Source organism: Lycium ferocissimum, chromosome 12 (genome assembly GCF_029784015.1).
Source record: "Lycium ferocissimum isolate CSIRO_LF1 chromosome 12, AGI_CSIRO_Lferr_CH_V1, whole genome shotgun sequence".
NCBI lineage: Eukaryota > Viridiplantae > Streptophyta > Magnoliopsida > Solanales > Solanaceae > Lycium > Lycium ferocissimum.
This window is the reverse complement of record NC_081353.1, coordinates 57499276-57520457: the sequence shown is the minus strand read 5'-3', so window position 1 is coordinate 57520457 and position 21182 is coordinate 57499276. Positions and strand designations below refer to the sequence as shown.

The 21182-nt window shown below is 34.9% G+C and overlaps 2 protein-coding genes across 6 annotated transcripts; both read right to left on the bottom strand.

The window, feature by feature from the left end:
- Window positions 1–6362: 6362 nt before the first annotated feature.
- Window positions 6363–7269, bottom strand: LOC132040187 (uncharacterized). Of its 2 annotated transcripts, XM_059430809.1 has the most exons (3): window positions 7116–7266; window positions 6829–7025; window positions 6363–6753 (listed from the first exon to the last, which is right to left on the bottom strand). In XM_059430809.1, the coding sequence occupies exons 2-3, from the start codon at window positions 6942–6944 to the stop codon at window positions 6456–6458; spliced, it is 414 nt and encodes a 137-aa protein (XP_059286792.1). In that variant the 5' UTR covers window positions 6945–7025; window positions 7116–7266; the 3' UTR covers window positions 6363–6455. The 2 variants fall into 2 exon arrangements, with proteins under 2 accessions (XP_059286792.1, XP_059286790.1); XM_059430807.1 differs by having other exon boundaries at window positions 6829–7269.
- Window positions 7270–13761: 6492 nt separating this feature from the next.
- On the bottom strand, window positions 13762–20809 carry LOC132040738 (factor of DNA methylation 1-like). Of its 4 annotated transcripts, none has more exons than XM_059431407.1 (8): window positions 20586–20809; window positions 16703–17603; window positions 16150–16331; window positions 15813–15902; window positions 15322–15609; window positions 14906–15124; window positions 14130–14364; window positions 13762–14061 (listed from the first exon to the last, which is right to left on the bottom strand). In XM_059431407.1, exons 2-7 carry the CDS (start codon window positions 17601–17603, stop codon window positions 14137–14139), a joined length of 1908 nt encoding a protein of 635 aa, XP_059287390.1. In that variant the 5' UTR covers window positions 20586–20809; the 3' UTR covers window positions 13762–14061; window positions 14130–14136. The 4 variants fall into 4 exon arrangements, with proteins under 4 accessions (XP_059287390.1, XP_059287388.1, XP_059287387.1 ...); XM_059431405.1 differs by having other exon boundaries at window positions 13762–14035; window positions 20586–20808; XM_059431404.1 differs by having other exon boundaries at window positions 13762–14006; window positions 20586–20807.
- Between the last annotated feature and the right edge of the window lie 373 nt (window positions 20810–21182).

Sequence of the window (21182 nt, the reverse complement as noted above, 5' to 3'; positions counted from 1 at the left end):
TGCAACAAGTTACTATATGTTGCAACAAATGACTCAAATGTTGCAACAGATAGCTCATCTGTTGCAACAATGTACGTACTTAGTTGTTGTAAAATATTCACTTTATTGATCACTAAATATCAGTGATTTCCTTTTTTTATCACTAAATATGGGTAAATCAAGTAGTTCACATCAAATTACTTTAATGATCACTCGATTTAGTGCGTAGTGACTTAGTTGATCGTTTGTCCTGACTCAAAATACCATCAAATTGATTAAGTGTATATATTGATCACTAAATATAATTTATTTCCTTTGTTTATCACTAAATATGTGTGAATTAAGTAGTTCACATCAAATCACTCTATTGATCACTCGATTTAGTGCATAGTGACTTCGTTGATCATCTGTCATGACTCAAAATACCATCAAATTGATTAAGAGTGTGTGTGTGTGTGTGTGTATATATATATATATATATATATATATATGTTGATCACTAAATATAATTAATTTCCTTTGTTTATCACTAAATATCATTGACTCTCCTTGTTGATCATTAAATATGGGTGAATCATATCATAGTTGTTGCAACAACTGCAATATCTGTTGCAATAATTGCAGTATCTGTTACAACAATTGCAGTATTTGTTGCAGCAAGTAACATAACAGTTGAACAAGACATATCACTTGTTGGATAAGACACAACAAGTTACCTAATTTCTGCAACAAGTCATTCCACTTGTTGGAAAAATTCAAACAAGTCGTGTCACTTGTTGGACAAACCCCAACAAGTAACGTAGTTGCTACAACAGATTTGTTAATTGCAACTACCCCTGTCACTTATTGGATAAAGTCCAACAGATAAATGGTTGTTTCAACAAGCTAAGTCCTCCTATTTGTTATGATATGTTCAACAGCTAACTAGTTGTTCAATAAGTCTTGTTACTTGTTGGAAAAACCCCAACATGTCATAGAGCGGTTGTAACATATTTATTACTTGTTGGAAATTTTTCAACAGTTTATTAACAACAAAACATACATTTGTGATTTGAACAAAATCAACATATTACTTAGGTGAGTTGTTGCAACTGATCACTTAGTTGTTGGTGACAGTTTTGATTGTCTCCGTTTCATCCAACAACCGTAAATATGTCCAAAAACTAATGTAGTTGCTGCAACAAGAAGTCTACTTGTTTTTGTTTACACCCAATTTTGACCGTCCTTTCTTCCAATTTATTTCCTTGAGCTTCTAAATTATTAATAAAAGAAATATTTTTAGTCACTACTATTTTCACCATTATTACGATAAGTATTATAATTATTGTTATTATCATAGTAAGCTTATTACTATTTATTCGTTATTATTATTATTATTATAATAATCTAGTAGTAGTAGTATTAATAGTATCATTTTCTTTCCTTTTCATTTTTATGATCTTTAAGGCTTCTCATGTTCATTGGCTTAATCAAGTAGTAATACTATTCTAGTTTTACACTTTATAAGTAGCTACTATAATATTTTTACTATAGCATTTTTATTTCACTAAAGTTTGGAATATCTTATGATTTATTTAAGTGCTAACAACTATAATTTTTTAAGGTATATTAAATAATCAAATTACTTAACATTAATATGTTAAAATTATGTGGTATTATATAATATGGCCAAAATAATATATTTTTATCCAATTAGAAGCTTTAAAAAATTTAAAGAAGAAGGGAGAAAGGCCAATGCCTTCAGCTAACTTAAAAGCCCAAAAAATAGCAACCCAAACTTAACATATTCAGGTCACTCCAATAGGGTTCAACAACCCAATTCCGCCAACCCAACAAAAAAGCCCAACCCATCAGCCCCTTTAGGACTATTTCAGAATACAAACACCTAACCCTACTTCTCTCATATTTTCTTTTTGTTGTAAAAGTGACGCCTGCCCTGTCACCATCATAGTAGATACACGTTTTGTCTTCTTTCCACTTTGATGAAGATATTTTGACTTTCAACAACTTTGGCCAGGTGAACGGTACACTCTATTTCGGAGTCCGCGACTTTTGTAGGATAAAAAAAAAAAAAGTTGAACCAAACTAATACAAAAAAAAAAAATTACACAAATAGAATTCACACACAAATTTAGTGCGTGAAAGGACCAAACTGCAAAATTAATAGTTTGGCCTTTCACGCACAAAATTTGTGCGTGAATGAGGCCTCCTCTTTGTCTCCTCTCAGATCTTTGTCTCCTCTCTTTCCTTGCACCATCTTCAACTATTCCCTTCATTTTCTTCTTCTTATTAATTACTTTTCCTCCTCTTTTTTATTTTTTTATTTTTTTATGGTGAACAAATAAATGGGTCGTTTTTTTTTTAAGTTGAGAATTAAAGAATATTGAGAACACATATAGATTTTTTGACGATTGCACCTTTTTATTCTTTTTTTAATTCTTCTTTTTGTTTTCCGTTATTATTCTCGTAGATCTTGGTCTATCTAATACTGTTTGATTTATCTTTCTCTGTTTCACTGTGTATAGTTCATTTTGGGGTCCGAAACCAAAATGACTCAATAAAAAATTAAGTGAACCAAAATACCCCAACAAAAAAAAAAGTTACGGAGACGGAGCCTTTAAGCAAGATTTTACTACGCTTAAAGATTTTTTTTTTTTTTTTTTTTTGCATAGCTCTAGCGCAAGAAAAAAAATTTGGTAAACTTTTTTTTTTTTTTTTGAAAAAAAACTTAGTGTTTTTTTTACTACGATTAGTCGTGTGTAAAGAAAAAAATTTAAGACATCGAAGAAAAAAATTCGGATAAACATTTTTTTTTTTTTTTAAAAAAAAACTTAGTGTTTTTCCATACTTTGACCAACGATTAGTCGTGTGTCAAGATTCCGAAACGTTAATATTTTATATAGAACACTGATATTTTTTTTCGCGTACAATAATGTAGGCCCAATACATCAAAGATATACACGTTCGGATAGTCATTTTAGGGGTTGAAAAGGTCGAAGTAAGTTTTGTTTGAAAAAATTTAGTTTTTTTCCATACTTTGACCGACGATTAGTCGTGTGTTAAGACTCAAAACGTCAATATTTTATATAGAACACGATATTTTTTTCTGCGTACAATAATGTAGGCCCAATACATCAAGGATACATAGACGTTCGGATAGTCATTTTAGGGGTTGGAAAGGTGCCCGAAGTAAGTTTTGTTTAAGGTTTAAGTGTTTTATTTTTTAATGTTTTGAAAAATAAAAAACATTGGTGTATTGGGCCTACATTATTGTACGCAGAAAAAAATATCAGGTTCTATATAAAATATTGACGTTTCGGAGTCTTGACACACGACTAATCGTCGGTCAAAGTATGGAAAACACTAAGTTTTTTCAAACAAAACTTACTTCGGCACCTTTTCAACCCCTAAAATGACTATCCGAACGTCTATGTATCCTTGATGTATTGGGCCTACATTATTTTACGCAAAAAAAATATCGTGTTCTATATAAAATATTGACGTTTCGGTCTTGTTACACACGACTAATCGTCGGTCAAAGTATGGAAAACACAAGTTTTTTCAAACAAAACTTACTTTCGGCACCTTTTCAACCCCTAAAATGACTGTCCGAACGTGTATGTATCCTTGATGTATTGGGCCTACATTATTGTACGCAGAAAAAATATCAGGTTCTATATAAAATATTGACGTTTCGGAGTCTTGACACACGACTAATCGTTAGTCAAAGTATGAAAAAAACACTAAGTTTTTTTCAAACAAAACTTACTTCGGGCACCTTTTCAACCCCTAAAATGACTATCCGAACGTCTATGTATCCTTGATGTATTGGGCCTACATTATTGTACGCAAAAAAAATATCAGGTTTTATATAAAATATTAACGTTTTAATCTTGACACACGACTAATCGTTGGTCAAAGTATGGAAAAAACACTAAGTTTTTTCAAAAAAAAAAAAAAAAAAAGTTTACCAAATTTTTTTCTTCAGTGCTAGAGCTATGCAAAAAAAAAAAAAAAAAAAAATTCTTTAGCGTAGTAAAATCTTCGCGCTAAAGCGGTTAATCGATTCCGTCTCCGTAACTTTTTTTTTTGTTGGGGTATTTTGGTTCACTTAATTTTTTATTGAGTCATTTTGGTTTCGGACCCCAAAATGAACTATACACAGTGAAACAGAGAAAGATAAATCAAACAGTATTAGATAGACCAAGATCCTAGCAGAATAATAACAGGAAAACAAAAAGAAGAATTAAAAAAGAATAAAAGGTGCACCGTCAAAAAATCTATATTTGTTCTCAATATTCTTTAATTCTCAACTTAAAAAAAAAGGACCCATTTATTTATTCACCATAAAAAAAAAAAAAAAAAAAAAGAGGAGGAAAAGTAATTAATAAGAAGAAGAAAATGAAGGGAATAGTTGAAGATGGTGCAAGGAAAGAGAGGAGACAAAGATCTGAGAGGAGACAAAGAGGAGGCCTCATTCACGCACAAATTTTGTGCGTGAAAGGCCAAACTATTAATTTTGCAGTTTGGTCCTTTCACGCACTAAATTAGTGCGTGAATCCTATTTGTGTAATTTTTTTTTTTTTTTTGTATTAGTTTGGTTCAACTTTTTTTTTTTTATCCTACAAAAGTCGCGGACTCCTCTATTTCGTAAAAACGAACCCCTGTACTAGCATTAGGTGCTCTTAGCTCTCACCATTTCGAGACAATTTTCTGCTTTCCCTTTTTCTTTATCTGCCATGGCTACCAGCCTTGCTATGCCTCCAACGTTCAAATATGAACAGTCTTTGACCCATTTCAAAATTGTAATCTCTCAAATTCCCGCCCAATGAAACCCTAGCTATTTCTTACCCCTATAAATAGTTGCTTCAAGTTTATTTTTGAAGAGGTTTTTTTGGGGGGAGCAGCCTCACAACCCCTTTTTTACCTTAGGTTCTGGTCGCCACTCCTACTTTGGCCTTTTGGCCTAATTTAGAAACATTTTTTACCTTTTTCTTAAAACAATTTCACTGAGTTTGGAACCCAGGATCCGTTCCATTTTCGAAATTTGGCCAAGTTTAATTTTGTCTTATATTGGTAATCCGTTTGCTTTGTCTGTTTGTTAATCATGTGTCATTTTACTTTCTTATTTTGCTTAATTGATAGTACTTTATATAATTATTTTAACCATTTTAATTAACCTAAGTTTGGCCGGTTAACTGTAGTTAATGAATCTTAAAGGATGCTTAATACCTTCCCTTTAGGATAACTAAGAATCCTTACCTAGAACCACATTAGTTAAGTAGACCATTAATCGGAGTTAATTTTTTAACATTTACTTAGTTAATAATTAAGTGTCCTAATTCACCTTTAAAAATAGTTAGGTGGCGACTCCTTAAGTTAGTAATATAAGAATCACCAATAACAGTACTCCGCTTTGATCCGGTTAAAATGGAGTATAACAGTTGCTACAAGTCAGTGAGTTGTTGGAAAGAGTAGAAGCTGTCCAATCTCTATAGGTAGATTTTTTTGTAAAAATTAACCATGGTGGATAGCTTACAATAGGGAGGGATAGAATTCAAACTTTAGCTTTTAAAATTATATAAATCATTTGATCTGCCCAAGTTAAGTTTTGTCAAGCTATCCATTATTGAGAGTGGGCAACTTTACTGACCCACTTTTGGGGCTTTTACACAAAAATAACGCCCAAAAAAAAAAAAAAAAAAATAGTTGCAACAAGTAAGCTAAATTATTTATACACATTTTAGCAGTTGTTGCAACATATTAGTACAGAACTACAACATAAGCAATAAATTCAGAAGCTCTTATACAACATCTTTAGCACTAATTGCAACAACTGTAAATTGTTGAAAAAATTATACACTAGATGAATTGAAATAAAACAACATCTTTACTACCAAATGAGCATAAATAACCCATGAAGTAAAATTGTTGAAAACAAAAAAATTCAAAACTTAAATAAATAAAAAGTAGCAACAACAAAAGTTGGGGTTGGGGAGTGGGTGGGTGGGTAGAAACAGGGTGGCGAAAAAAATCAAAACTCTTTTCAAGAAAAAAAATTTGGGGGGTGGTGGTGGAGGTGGGCGGGGGGTGGTGAAAAAACAAAAAAAAAAAATCAAAACTTAAATAAATAAAAATTTGGGGTTGGGGTTTTTGGGGAAAAAATCAAAACTTTTAAAAAAAAATTGGGGGGGGGGGGGTGGTGGTGGTGGAGGAGGGCGGGGGGCTGGTGAGATTTTTGGGATTTTTTCCCCACCAATTTTAGGTAATTAGGATTTTATTAAGTTGGGCCAAAGTGTTAAAAATAAAACTTGAGAAAAAAATATTAAAAATAAGTTTAGGGTCAAGGTGTTAAAAATAAAACTATTGGGCAAGTCCAAAAGCGCTTAATCACTAATCAAATTTTGTCACCTCTACTCAATAATTAAAACTTGAGTTACCTGTACTCAATTTTAAAACTTTTTTATCACCTATAATTAATTGTCCCCAACAAAACAACTCAATGAAAAATAACTTAACAATTGAAATCTTAAATTTGCTGGTAGTCCAGCAACTACTGTTGGTGGTCTGACAACTTCAACAGTAGAACACTCCAATTCCATTATCTTCTCCTCCAACATGTTGTTGGAACACTTAAAATTTGCAATCTTCTTCAACAAAAATATCTTCTCACTTCGAAGAGATTTTTCTTTGCTTTTCAAATCGTAGATTAATTCTACTGCTCTGAGAGGAAACCTTGGTTTTTCCCAATCCCAAAAATCACATTTTTCGTGCCTGAAAAGAACATCATGTAAGTAACGTTAGCCCAAATTATATAGCAACATAATCAACCCATGAATATATACATACCCCACTTTGTGAACACTTGTAAAACGTCGACCAGCACTATGTGGAGTCCAAGCCGTTAAATGTAGGACATCAATTCCACAGAAACACCTTCTAATAGAGACAGAGCTTTCTGACATTTTCTTCAACGATTCAGAGTCAATATTATTCTTCTTCAATCGAAATTAGTGAGGGAGGATTTCCTTCTAATATCGTGTTCTCTGTTTAGGATTTCCTTTAGCACTTTTTACCCTAGACCCTTAACATCAGAAATCGTTAAAAGAACAGGGAAGAAGGTAATAAAAACTTACCTGAGATTTTTCGACAAATCTCCTATCGAAGTCGATACCACCGGTGGGTATAGCCGGAACCTAGCAGAGAATTTTGGAACTAGAGTTTCCAGGTTTTTTATTTGGGATTGTAAGTCATCTGGATGATGACCGAATTGAAGATTATGGGATTAGGTTTTATTTTAGTCGGGTCGGGTCTGGGGAAGTAAAAAAACATGTATTGTGATATTTTAAATGCCACGTGGCATTTTGGAATTAACAAATCAGTTTTAGAATTTTTTTTTTTTTTTATCTCAATAAATATAGGTCTGTTAATCCTTTCTATAACGGCAAGATATATTTGCTACACTTTTTTTACGAGAGGTATATTTGCTCCATATCTCATAGTTGAGGGGTATATTTGGCCCTTTTCCCATTTATCTTTTAAAAGATCTTTTTTGTGCAAGGTTTTATTTATCAATAATTTTTTCGGATTTATCACTAGGCTTCTGTGTCCTGGTTATTGTTTATCGTAAGCAATACAACCTTGTGTATTGCCTAGTATCTCTGGTAACTGTCAAGTTCCAAATTAATCAAAATAAACAGGATTATCTTTAGGGCAAAATGACTTGATGATAATTGACAAATTTACAAATCTCAGACATGTACGCATCTCACGAACTGTGATTGTCTGATTAATGCAACTTGAGAGATGTCTATACATATGCAACCGTGCGACATATGTAGAAGACGATCAGATTTACCACATGAAAAGTCTTGAGGTATCAAATTGCACTTTTATATTTATTAAAGGTTAATTATGTTACACAGAGATCAAAACTGGAATACATCTTATAACACAAGGGAATAAAATCGCTATTTGCCCACAAGAAAAAGAAAACTAAATGGTGCCATAAAGAATAAAGAAAAGGGGAAAGGGTCAAATATACCCCTCTACTTTAGTTTATTGACTAACTTTGCTCTCTGTTAGTCAAAGTGATCAAATATACCCCTCCGTTAGCCAAAGTGTTCACTTATACTCTTAAGTGGATGAAAATCCTCAATTCAACCAAAATTACCCATTTAATTAAAAATACTCATGCCTCATATTATAATCCGCCCCGACCCACAAAAAATGATTTCACCCCACCCAAATATGACCCGCCCCTCTCACTTTCATTTTTTTGTGTGGATTGCCCTTCAAAAGCACTGGTCTTTAATTTTTGCCTCTCAAATTGGCGGTCTTTAATTTTTGACCCTCGCTTAATACCTCAAGGTTCTGGGTTCGAACCCTAGCTCAGTAAAAAAAAAAAAAAAAAAAAAATTTCGCAAGACAGATGTTTGGATTCGCAAGGCCGAGTTTTACATGCAAAACTCTACCTCATGCAAAATTTTGAATGGAAAATTCTACCTGCGGGCAGAATTTTGAATGAAAAACTCTACCTGCAGGCAGAATTTTGAATGGAAAACTCTGCGTGCAGAATTTTGAATGGAAAACTCTGGTGAGTTTTGAACTCTCTACCTGCTGTAGATAGAGTTTTCCGTTCAAAATTTTACTTGAGGCCTAACTTTAGCTCGAATAGACCTAACTTTGCTATAAAACTCTGCCTTGCGATTTTTTTTTTTTGACTGAGCTGGGGTTCGAACCTCAAACCTCATGGTACTAGGCGAAATGCAAAAATTAAAAACCACCAATTTGAGCGCCAAAAATTAAAGACCACCCCAAAGGCCCAAAATAAGGGCATTCCTGAGAATTTGCTTGATAGCCCAAAGGATGAGACTGAACTTTCAATTACAGCATATTATGCAAGCTGAGCTCTATAGGTTTTATCTGCGAACCACTAACATGGCTAGTAAGAACTAACAAGTTAGCTCTAATAGTAATGGGACAATAAGCTTTCAGGTTGTTAAATTAGCATCATGTTCTCACACTTAGTGGCTTTCACTTCAATGAGGATTTGAAGTCCACGACATTGCTTCATTATCTTGTTATGTCCCGATGTAAACTTGAGAATATACACCAGTAAAATCTAGCAGACACTTAGCTATCACCCTACCAATTTGTGGCCAATTTTCGATTGACCAATTTGTGGCCAATGAATGTTACAGTAAGCTATTATCCTTAGTTCTCGGACCTTTTCTTCTTTCTCCCCTCTCTTTGGTGAGTGAAGTGATGAAATAATAAAAGTTGGTCAGGTTATATTTGGGTGGGGTGAAATTATTATTGTGGGTCGGGGTGGGTTATAATATGGGGCATGAGTATTTTAAATTAAATAGGTAATTTTGGCCGAATTGGGGATTTCCATCTACTTAAGGGTATAAGTGAACACTTTAGCTAACAGAGGGGTATATTTGATCACTTTGGCTAACGGAAGGCAAAGTTAGCCAATAAACTAAAATTGAGCGGTATATTTGACCCTTTTCCCTAAAGAAAATGAAGCCTCTTGATAATAAATAATACAAAAATCATCCCCGAGTATACATACATATTTTAGTACTACTTGATTTGGGATCTTAGTTGCGCGCTTAAGTGTGTTTTGTGAATTATTATTTTTTGTTAATCAGAGGTCCTCAAAAGATTTGTCGTTTTGATTACTTTTTTTTTGTCAAAATCAATCTCAATTTTATTTCTTCACCTTTTGGCCATGCTAATATTCTTTTGTATCTTCTACTAACTTTCTCAACTATTTCTAAAACAAGCAACGAAGTCATTTGAATTAAGGGTGTCAAGTGGGCCGAGCCGGAAGGGCCATTTAAACTAGGGGTGGGCGTTCGGTTCTTTGGTTCGGTTTTATCAAACTTCAGTTTGGCTATTTTGGTTTCGGTTTTTTGAAGGTGGACACCGAACACCGAACTAACTAGTTCGGTTCGGTTCTTTCGGTTTCGGTTTTTTGAAGTTTGGTTCGGTTCGGTTTCGATTTTTTCAATTCGATTTTTTTGATATGATATTAGAAGCGATTCCATTTATACTACTAATTCATATTCTCAAAAGCAACAAAACATAAAACTAACAAATTAAAATCAAAATCAAACAAACAGGATACACAAGAACAGAAAACCATAACCATAATATAGGATTACTAGGTGTTATATACATACAGTAAGAATAATTAAGAAAACACATAAAGGACATACATTAATCCTAAAGACACATCCTAGTCACCTTTCTTTGTTAAGGATATTTGATTTTCTCAACTAAAGTGAAAAATTAGGGATACAAAAGCAAAAGAGAGCTTATTATAATTGGGTTTTTTTTTGTCTTAAACTTAATGGGTCTGGACTATTTTAATATTTTTGGGTAATGTATAAATTTCGGTTTAAATTTCGATTCGGTTTCATCAAAGTTCGGTTCGGCTATTTCGGTTTCGATTTTTTGAAGGTGAACACCAAACACCGAACCAAACTAGTTCGGTTCGTTTCTTTCGGTTTCGGTTTCTTGAAGTTCGGTTCGGTTCGATCCGATTTTTCAATTTTCGGTATTTATGCCCAGTCCTAATTTAAACGAGGTCCACAAGGGGCCGGGTCGGGCCATAAGTTAGGGGGCCTGGCTGGGGGCCGGGCTTGGAGAGGGAAAAGGGTGTCCGGCCCAACCCACCCCGGATAGGGGCTACACCTCGGGCTAATCGGGCCGGGCCGGGTTATAGTTAGTGGACCGGGCTTCTTTTTTTTTTTTTTCTAATACAAAAATAGACATTTACATTTACTAATAATAATAAAATTAACATTTACATCTAATGATAAAATTGCTAAATTAAAAAAAAGTTTAGTCGTCGTCAAATTCAAAAAGCTAGCCGTTGTAAATTTAAAAAATTAGTTGTTGCTAATTTTATTTGAACCCTAAATTTATGAATAACTTCACTTTGGTCATATTTTCAAACTATAAATACCCCTCCATTCTTCTTCATTTTCACACAATTCTTCCACAATTCTCCCTTTATCTAAATTTGTTATTCAACTATTGTACATTACTTCACCTCCACCTTCTCCTCGAGTTCGAAGATCAACTTCAAGTGCGGTGTGGATGCATTTTGAGCGAGTAAATGAGGAACATGTTAAATGTCAACATTGTGGTGACATATATCTCCACAAATCCGGAGCGTCGGGTATTAGCCTATTGGGGGGGTGGAGGGGGATACCGATGTGTTGCGTAGACACTTGTGAAAAAACATGAAATTGAACTGAATGATTTATCAAAGGTATATTTGTTGAGATAAGTACTATCACAATCTAATATATACTATATACTGAAAATGTATCAAAGGTATATTTGTTGAGAAAACAAGATTGTCTAGCTTTAAAATACAATTTTAAAGAAAACTAAAGTTCTCCGTAAAAAGAGACTCCTAATTTATTGGGATATAATGTTTTTAAAATACTTATTATTAGTAATAAATGTAGTACTTATCTTTTTTTATTTATTTATTTGAAGTGGGCCGAGCAGCCGGCCGGTGCCCGGCGGGCCATCACCGTGCTCTCGTGGGCCATCACGTGGTGTGGGTCGGCCGGTGGGTCGTCCACCTTGTCCCGCCCAAATTTCCCTAATAAATCCCACCTAGCCCATCCCTTACACCTCTTAGTGGTCCGGTCCGGGTGGTGGGCCGAGCCACGGCCGGTTCGGCCGCCCCGCCCACTTGACACCCTTAATTTGACTACTCATCTTTCAAAGCACTTTTTAAATTTGTCAAACACCAAAACAAGCTAAAAAGGGGTTTTAAGCTGGTTTGACCAATTTTTAAGCCAATCGAAACACTTTCCTAATGAAGTAACCGCACGGGATTTGAAGGATCATTAATTTTTGCCAGGTCTTTAATTTTTGCGCTTCAAAATCGAACTTATGTCTAGTGGGACGTAAATTTAAGGGCGCCGGCATAACTTGTAAATATTATGATGCGTAACTTATGTCCATATATGTATATTTTCGATTTTGAAGCAAAAATTAAAGACCAACACAAAATAGGGACAAAAGTGCAAATGACCTTTTCTTAATTGATTTCAATATTTTAAAAAATAATTGGTTGATTTCTTTTTAGAGGAAAATCGAACCAAACCGAAACACCAGATCTCCAAGGAGGCGAAACTTTTAAGATTCTAATATCATCTCCAATTAACAATAGAAGTTGGATTAGGACTTCTCTTATAGTAATACATTGCATGTGGTGCGAGCAATTTTACTAGAGAACCATTTTAAGCACTTTTCAGGACACTGCCTGAAACAAAAAGGGGATAGCGTTACCTAAACGTGGACGTGATCGGACCCTCTCTTTGTTCATCTTTATTGTTTTGGTATCAACTTTTGGGTTAAAATTGTCCCTTATCTTTGGAAGTAGGTTCATTTTGGTCCCTCAAATATTACCTTGAGCATATTTGATCCCTTATCTATGGGAGTAGGTTCATTTTGGTCCCTCAAATATAACGCCAAGCATATTTAGTCCCTTAACTATGCTAAAGTGGGGCACTTTTGGTTCCCCTAATAGAACCTGTTTAATAAGTAACGGTGCTAAACCCATGTGACACTCAAGTGACTCGTAAAAGGCTAAACCCATCAGACAAAATGCAAAGCATAGTAATGGCATTTCTCTTAAAATGCAACTCATATAAGATAGTAGCAAAGCAACTCATAATATTTGGATCATATGATTGGTAACCAACCCTTAAACGGTAATCTGAGAGCACACATAAAATCATTCCACTTATTTTGGAAGCATGTGAATATAAAGTTATTTTTGTTAAATATTAAAAAAATCAAATTCTTTTTAACAACTGTTATAAAATTATCTTAATTGGTGAAACCGCTCCAATTTTTTTCGGAAGTATGTTAATGCAAATTTTAATATATTAGATAAAGTTTCTGCCTGTTTTAAAAACTCAACTTCTGCTTCCAGCCAATTGAAGCTTTCTACAGAGAGGCTAGGGCTTTTTTCGGTGAAGTATTTCTTCATATGAAATTAGGGAGAAAGGCGAATGAGTTTAGTATTTTTGTTTGATGGGTTTAGCCTTATACAAGTCACGTGAGTGTCACATAAATTTAACACCGTTACTTTTTTAACGAGTTCTATTAGGAGAACCAAAAGTGCCCCACTATAGCATAGTTAAGAGATTAAATATGCTTAGCATTATATTTAAGGGACCAACATGAACCTACTCCCATAGAAAAGTGATCAAATATGCTCAAGCTAATATTTAAGGGACCAAAATAAACCTACTCCCATAGATAAGGAACAATTTTAACCCAAAACTCTTTTGGCATCATTCAAAAAGTAATATAGTCACTCTCTGAGGGGAAGGGAACACAAATCACACCTCAAAATTCAATTACAACTATTAAACTGATGACTCCTTACGTTAAGTTCGAAATCCTTCTTCAAACGTTAATTTTCAAAACCTGAGCTACCCTTTGAAAGTTTGAATCATGCTCCAACCTTCATGGCGAATGGGCGGGCAGAAATCCGTAGATCGGAAAATTGAGGCGGCTAATGTTTGAATTTAGTGCAGGGACTCATTCTTGAGTAATCAATATAAAAACAGGTATTCGGTAGATAATAGGCTCTACCCTCTACCTTTTCTACTTAAAGAACAGGTTTGGTTCACTGGTCATGATTCGAACTTGTGGCATGCGCCTACCACACGTCCCATACTGTACTACCTTTTCTGTTGAGCCAAAGCCCCTAGGAGCCGATCACTGTGTAGCTTTTTCCCAGGCAAACATATTATCAACTCAAACAGATCTAAGTTTTAGTGTCACACATTTGCTAATCTTAGACACAGCAGTCATCAGTTTGGAATATCCTTGGTCCAGTCACACGGAAAATGATGTTTCACTACTTAATCAGAGATACAAAGTTTACAACCGCCATGAAGAATGTTTTAAGTGCTAGTTGCAGACTAATATCATATAGAGATGTCCAATTTTCACCGTGTAAACTCCCATAGCATCTGCCAAAGAGTCCCAATATCATCAGCAACTATGAAATCAACCACGAACGAGATACTGCATTACAATGCATGAAACAAAGCAAGTTAAGAAGTAAGCAGATAGAGAAGAAAATATATGAGCACCTTGTTATCATCTCTTCCGCTTCTGTGTCTTCAATTGCTTGAAAATGAAGCTGATTGCTTCCTTAAGCGTGGCTTTCCTTTGTTCCTTGAAATTCCACAGCTCACCGATCACATATCTGCCACTAGGATTGTATTCCTCAATCTCCTTTAGAGCTTCAGTTACTGCATTGTAAATTTCATCTCCCCATTCCTCCTTGAGCGTTTTTAGCGCCTCATCATCCTCATCGATCACTTTCTGCAGTTACTAGAAAAATTAATTAGATACTCAAAATGGCTGCCAGCATGGCACGGAATATGCTTCTATCTCTTCTCTCTCTCTATCTGATCGTTGTGGAGATAACAAAATAGAGGGGACAGGCTCGAACTATTCTCTTTTTGGCTGGCATCGAATAGGGGTTTGGCTTTCTGTTTTTGCTATTACCTTACGTAACTAAAGGTTATGGTCTAGTTAAGTTTTGACAACTTTACCCAAAGATATAAGATGGTGGTTGTTAAAAATCCATGAAGCTAATACCCGGCAACAGAAGTCCTCCATTCTTTTTGGTGCATCCATGAGATTGGGTGCATTTGTTAGAGAGTGTTTTTGTGTAGGCTCTAAAACTATTGGGATACTTGTATAGGGGAATTTTCCTGCATTACTAGAATTAATTTACCTTATAAAACAAATTCCTTAATTCTTTATATCGGACCTTTATGTGCAATAAATGGCTCTTAACCTAAGAGGAATAAAGTTGGCAACAATAACAAAATAAAACAAGCAGGCATAAGAAACACACCTCAGCATTGGACTCATCAACCATGAAAGTTTTAAATGGATGCCAATCAGAATTTTTTATTTTTTCCTGCCAAAGAGAACACAATTCTAAAGCCTTGATCTCAGCTTCCTCATTTGGGAACCTTTGCTTGCATGCATTCCGAAAAGCCTTTTCATCGATTTCCCCCATTCTTTTTATCCCAATATGGGAGCGCCCACTGCTCAAGATCTCATTCATTCCCTAAAAAGATGATAATTGCAAATGATTCAGCATCTAACAAGCGGTATGTTTTAACAGGAAGAAACTACAATACTATCAAATGCTGGTCTTATTCAACACATTGCAAGTTTTTTTCTAATAGTAACACAAGATTTTTAACCACATATCATAACATAAAAATCATACTGTCATAGTGCCAGAAATACTGAATATTATACCGTAATTAATGCGCGCCGAGCATTTTGTAACTCATCATTGCTCTGGCGCTCCTTTGCTAGAAGGGTTTGATTCAAGGACTCCAAGTCTTCCATTTCTTCCATTTTCCCAACCAGCTCCTCATTCATCTCCTTGATTTTATTTTGCACAGCTGCATCATCATCACCTCTTAGATGCTCCATAACTTCTAGTTTTCCTTTAAGTTCTGCAATTTCCATTTCCAGCTTCTGCCTGGCATCATTCTTTCTTTCAAGCTCCAGAATCGTTCTCAAAGCTGCCTCCTTCTCTCTCTGCACATTTAAATGCACTAATGACTAAAACAGTATTGAATAACTGGAGTGATGTAAAGAACAGTAGCAGAAAACCCCATTGCCAGGTTTTTGCGGAAGAAATTATATATATGTATATATACACACACACACACACATATGTGCGTGAAAACAGAAGGGGAGAGAAAGGGGAAAGTGGGGGGTGGAGGTTATGAATACAGCACCTTATGTTCTTCAACTAGTCTCAACACATTCTCATCAGCTTTTCTTTGTTCTTCAGAGGCCATTTGAAGTGCGGAGTTTCTTTCGTCATTCTGAAAGTCCACAAACAATATTCAGGATCCGCTGAGTGTAACTTGCAAGTGAATTATAAAGCATTGAATGTACTTTTCAGGACAACTTCTCTTAAAAAAAGAACAGGAATCTTTAGAGTTTTATTCTACTTCAGAACAATACGGCGGCAAGTAAACAACAACAACAAAATCCAGAAGAGTGTAACTACTTAAATTATTGTAATTCAAAAATTCAGACAACTTTGACTTATATTGGAACTTTGATCACCTTTTTCTTCTCCTCATCCAGCTTTAGTTTTTCTCTTTCAGTTAAAGTTTCCCGTTTGTTCAATTCTCGGCTCCAAATATCTAGCTGCTTCTTCTTCTTCTCCAACTCTACACTTAACATCTCCTGCTCATGTAGGACCTTCTGCACGTGCTCCCGCGCAAGGCGTTGCATCTTCCTTGTTTCTGTATTTAAAAATATCAGTTATAGGAGGTATGATGGTAGTTTCTTTAATTACAAAATACAAACATACTAGGCCCATTTTTTTCTCCAGAAACAGACTTTCTGGAATTCCTGATAATATCAAAATGATGCTCTAGAGTCCTTTAGTTTTTTTGAAGCAATCCTGTATACATTCAAAATAAATTAAATGTAGAAACAAATGAAACACACTTCAATAGAGAACATGCGTGATGTATAATTTTAAGTCCAAGTACTCTCATCTGATCAGTGGAAAACGTCAATTTCCCAACACATAAAAAGAAGGAACATAATTTTCACATCTAATCAGACAGTCAAATGAAATAATAAAAAAGATGGTTATATGACTGGAAACCTTCAAAGAAAGAGCGATGTAGTATGTCTTTCTCCTCAAGCATCCGCCTAAGAGACAAAGTCTTTAAGTTGAACTGCACCTGCAGCTCATCCAGATTTTCATTTTCCATATCAATCTCATTAGCTAGACTAACTACAACCTTATTTCTATCCTGTGTTTCTTCCTTCATCAGGTCAAATATAGTCTTTAACTCCCCTTTTCCACGCAGGTATTCTCCTATTGCCCCTTCTGCTCTATAATCATCCTCCCGCGCAACCCATCCATAAATATTTGAACCGGGCAAACTTCTATTGGCAACCCATTCTTTTTTACTGCAATGTCTGGCTTCAAAGGATTTCTCAAATTGCATTGCATTATTGAAACCGGTCCAATCCCTATCAAATGTCACAATAACTTCAGATACCTGCGCTTGGTTATCATGGAAAAACATAATTTCCAAGGGCTTATACAAGGAGAACTTTTTCAACCAATACTCCTTGTCCTCCACAGATTCTCCATCTGCTTTTTCTTTTGATATATTGACAACAACCCCTATCCAAGGCCAGCAAAATACTTCTTTTTGTTCAGCTTCTGTGCACTCTGCTGGTGTGACAGCACGTGGGGGTACTGGTTCAGCTTCATTTGCTAGGTCAGATTCCAAGTACTTTGCAAGTGCCAAGTGGTTGGCTTTTTGTTTTGCACGTCTACTGGCAGCACCTTTACCTACACCAGAAGCATGTGCAAACAGTTCCTTGTACTTGTAATCCTGCTTCTTCTTCCCAGCACAAAAGGGGCATCTGAGAGACCCATTTGGACCCTTCACTTTGTATTTTCCAGCTCTCAGTTCTTGATACGGTTTCTCTATATAATCATTGATCTCAGAATCACTGAAATCTGATTCCTCATCCGAGCTGCTACTCATCTGATTGAAAGACAAAGCAAGAGTCAATTTTCAGAGAAGAAGATAATAGTATATCAGAAGGTGTTAGAAGCAGCAGATGGTGGCTGTGGACACAAATACACATACATAAATATGGTGCAAAACAGTAATAAGCACAGAAAACTGATGAACATCATGAAATTGTGTATGTTTGCATAGGAGTCCATAGCTGATGAACATCATGAAAGCCAGACATTAGATATTATAAAGAGCCATGTAAAAGATCGCCTTAACTCGCAAACACAAGCTTATTAACAAGTGATACTACCGTAAGATGAGAACATTATGGTTTTATGGTTAGAAGAGATTGTTTCAAGCAATGGTTTCTCACAAAAGAAAACTAAGTCTAATTTCAGATTTGTGCTGATATAGTGGAACCAAAACGTGATAGTCCCAACTACTCTAATTTACAGTTCCAAATAGCAACTCATAATAATTCCAGAAAATCAGGAATCTGAAGAGATAAAATAATTGAAATCCATGTATGGAAGTTTTACGGAACTGCTTGCCTGCTTGCAACAAGTTCAGATTTCCAGACTTAATCCTACCAGCAGCATCATTGAAAACACTCTTGTTACAGTTCATTTAGACTAGGAAAAATCATAACTTTCAACTCATAAATAATTAGTAGAACAACGAAGCAAACAAAAACAAGATAAAAGATCCATTTACCATACATATCCCAAAAACAATAAAGCAAAGTACCAACAATCTATAAGCCTAGTTCAAGGTTAAAATGCAGCTGACAGCACGGACTGAAAACAATCATAGCCTTTCTTCTGAGGTTGGTTCTCTTTGGAATCTGAATCCTAAAAGATGGATAGTAAGGAAGAAACTACCTAGATATTAGCTAATAATCTATAATATTTCCCCTGAAAATGACTTGATTAACGCATGCTAAAAATATCTACCCTGCCATATTAAGATCACTATAATTTGACCAGTGAACAAAGGTAGAGGTACTCATAATCAAAAGGTCTACATAGCAACAACAACAATTACAATATATCCAGTGTAATCCCGGTGAGGGTAGAGGGTACGCAGACTTTACCCCTACCTCGTAGAGATAGAGAGGCTGATTCCGATAGATCCTCGGCTTAAGTAAAGCATTTCAAAGCAGTTTAAAAAAGGGAATGCAGAAATGAAAGCAATAACGAAATAAGGCGAAATCGAAAGCAGTACATAGCTTTAGCATTCAGAAAAAAGAACAATAACAACAAAGAAATAATGCGATAACCTAAGCACAAGAAACACAGGTGGTAACAAAATTGAAGAACTAGAAACTATAAGAATAGTGCTAATACTACTGGTAAGAAGGTCTACATAGCAATGGTAAGAAGGTCTACATAGCAAACTCAGGCAAAAGTACCTCCAATGTTTTAGATGGACCAGGAATAAACCAAAAAAAAAAAACTTGTGGAAACAACACAATAACAACTACGCCTCAGTCCCAAATAACACAAAATTGATATTTTCTGGAAGAAATTTAAGAGCTAACAAAAGTTACAACAACAACAACATACCCAATGTAATCCCACAGGTGGGGTCGAGTGTACCCCTGCCTCGTGGAGGTAGAGAGGCTGTTTCCGAAAGACCCTCAGCTCAAGTAACGCATATCAAAGCAATTAGAAAAGGAAAATACAGAATTAAAGCGGACATAGCAAATAATAGGGAGAGGAGAGCATTACATAGCACTCAGGAAAAAAAAAATAGCAGTTACAACAGCCACATAATGCGATAAATGAAGCCCAAGAAACAACAAGTAGTACCAGAAATCGAAGAGCAAGGAACTACGAGAATAATGCTACTACCACTGGTATGAATGTAAAATCTTTCCTGAAGAGTCTCAAACTTAGTTGTATCAAATCCCAGTCGCCACAGCACCTATGGAGCTTAAAATCATTTAAGCCATTGCTACTCCCAAACCCCAACCCACTAAGAATTACAAAAAATAAGGAAAAATCCATATATTGCAGTACTAACTAGCTGGGACTAAGTGTTAGTTCATCTAAGGGGCTTGTATAATAGTGCAGGTAACTATGAGAATTAGGGCTTGTTTGGGCATGAATCACTATTCAATATTCGCAAATATTGAACTTCATGCTGAATTGGGGGTGTGTTTGGTATGGAGGAACACGTTTTCCAGAAAATATTTTCCAATTTTCTCATGTTTGGTTGGTCAAAATGTTTTGGAAAACATTTTCTTTAGGAAAACAAGTTCCTCAGAAATGAGGAAAATGACCCTTAAGGAGTCATAAATAGAATAACAATTTTATTATATTACCCCTAATTATTATTAAGTCATCTAATGGCTGAAATTAATCAAACATACTTTAAAAGTTGTGCAACCACTAACAATTCCTTGAAATTTCCAACTCAATCATTAATAATAAGGGTAAAATAGGTATATAATGGTTAATTATCTCATGATTTTTCAAACCGGATAAGTAAAAGTGGACATCTACTTTAGTATAGAGATCTATTTTTAGTATGATGAAAAAAAAAGGATCTATTTTAGTATAGAGGACAAGTAAAAATAGACGAAGGGAGTATTATTTTGCTTTCTTTACAAAGACTAGAAAATAAGTGACGAAACCCACTTGTTTTCCATGAAAACATTTTCTTCATACCAAACACACCCTAAACCTTGAAAAAATACTCTTTCTTCCACCTTCAACTTCAAATACTCTTTTTTTAAAGCAAACATCAACTCAAATATTACCCAACACCTAGTTAGAGAGAACATCTAGCTTTGAGTATCCCTAATTTGTCTTTTAAGACAAAATTATTTGGATATAGCTAACCCTAACTAGTTTAAGTAGCTGACATAACAAAAAATGAAGGATAAAAAGAAAAGATAAGATAAATTGAAAATGTTTCAGATAAGCAGAAAGCAAGAAAATTAATGCACAAAACATAACCCTTTGAGAGATAAAAAATTCTTATTTTTCTACATTTTCATACCTTTTATGAAATCGACCGGAAAATCTTTGTAAAAAAAAAGAGGGTTTAGTGAGAAGGAAAGAATTGACTGAACTTCAGAAATGATACGCAATTACTTCACTGTAATTGCCGACAAACGGACACTGACATTGCTAACTGTAATTTTCGAGGCATGGCGAGCTGATTCTCGCGTACCCCTACTACCAATTGAATCATTGGGCTTTTTAATCACTCACTTGGTGGACTCATTGTGAGCCCAATTTGGAAGTTAGATAAGAACTTGTAAAATTCACAAATAAATAGGGGAGAAAAGACATAAATGACCATCCGGGTGAAACTATTGACAACCGGATGACTCAAGAAGTTTAAAATACTCCCTCCAGTTCAAAAAGAGTGTCCATTGATCCATTTGCACACCCTTAAGAAAATACCAACTCTTAAACAAAAATGTATTTTGACTAAACTTCCCCTAATTAAGTAGGTATTGGAATTTGGTCAGTACTTAACACTTAATAAGGACAAATCTGAAAATATATGACTAATTCTTTCTCAATTTGGTAAGTGAACACTCTTTCTGAACCAAAAAATAAAGGCTAAGTGGACACTCTTTTTTAACCA

Bases quoted from the DNA above. Each gene is read 5' to 3' on its own strand.
- LOC132040187 (XM_059430807.1), bottom strand. From the start codon at position 6,944: ATGTCAGAAAGCTCTGTCTCTATTAGAAGGTGTTTCTGTGGAATTGAT. The intron at 6,754-6,828 runs GTATGTATATAT...TGTTCTTTTCAG, and splicing joins ACAAGTGTTCACAAAGTGGG to GCACGAAAAATGTGATTTTT.
- LOC132040738 (XM_059431407.1), bottom strand. From the start codon at position 17,603: ATGAGTAGCAGCTCGGATGAGGAATCAGATTTCAGTGATTCTGAGATC. The intron at 15,903-16,149 runs GTGATCAAAGTT...GTGGACTTTCAG, and splicing joins TGGATGAGGAGAAGAAAAAG to AATGACGAAAGAAACTCCGC. The intron at 15,125-15,321 runs GTATAATATTCA...TCATCTTTTTAG, and splicing joins CTCGGCGCGCATTAATTACG to GGAATGAATGAGATCTTGAG.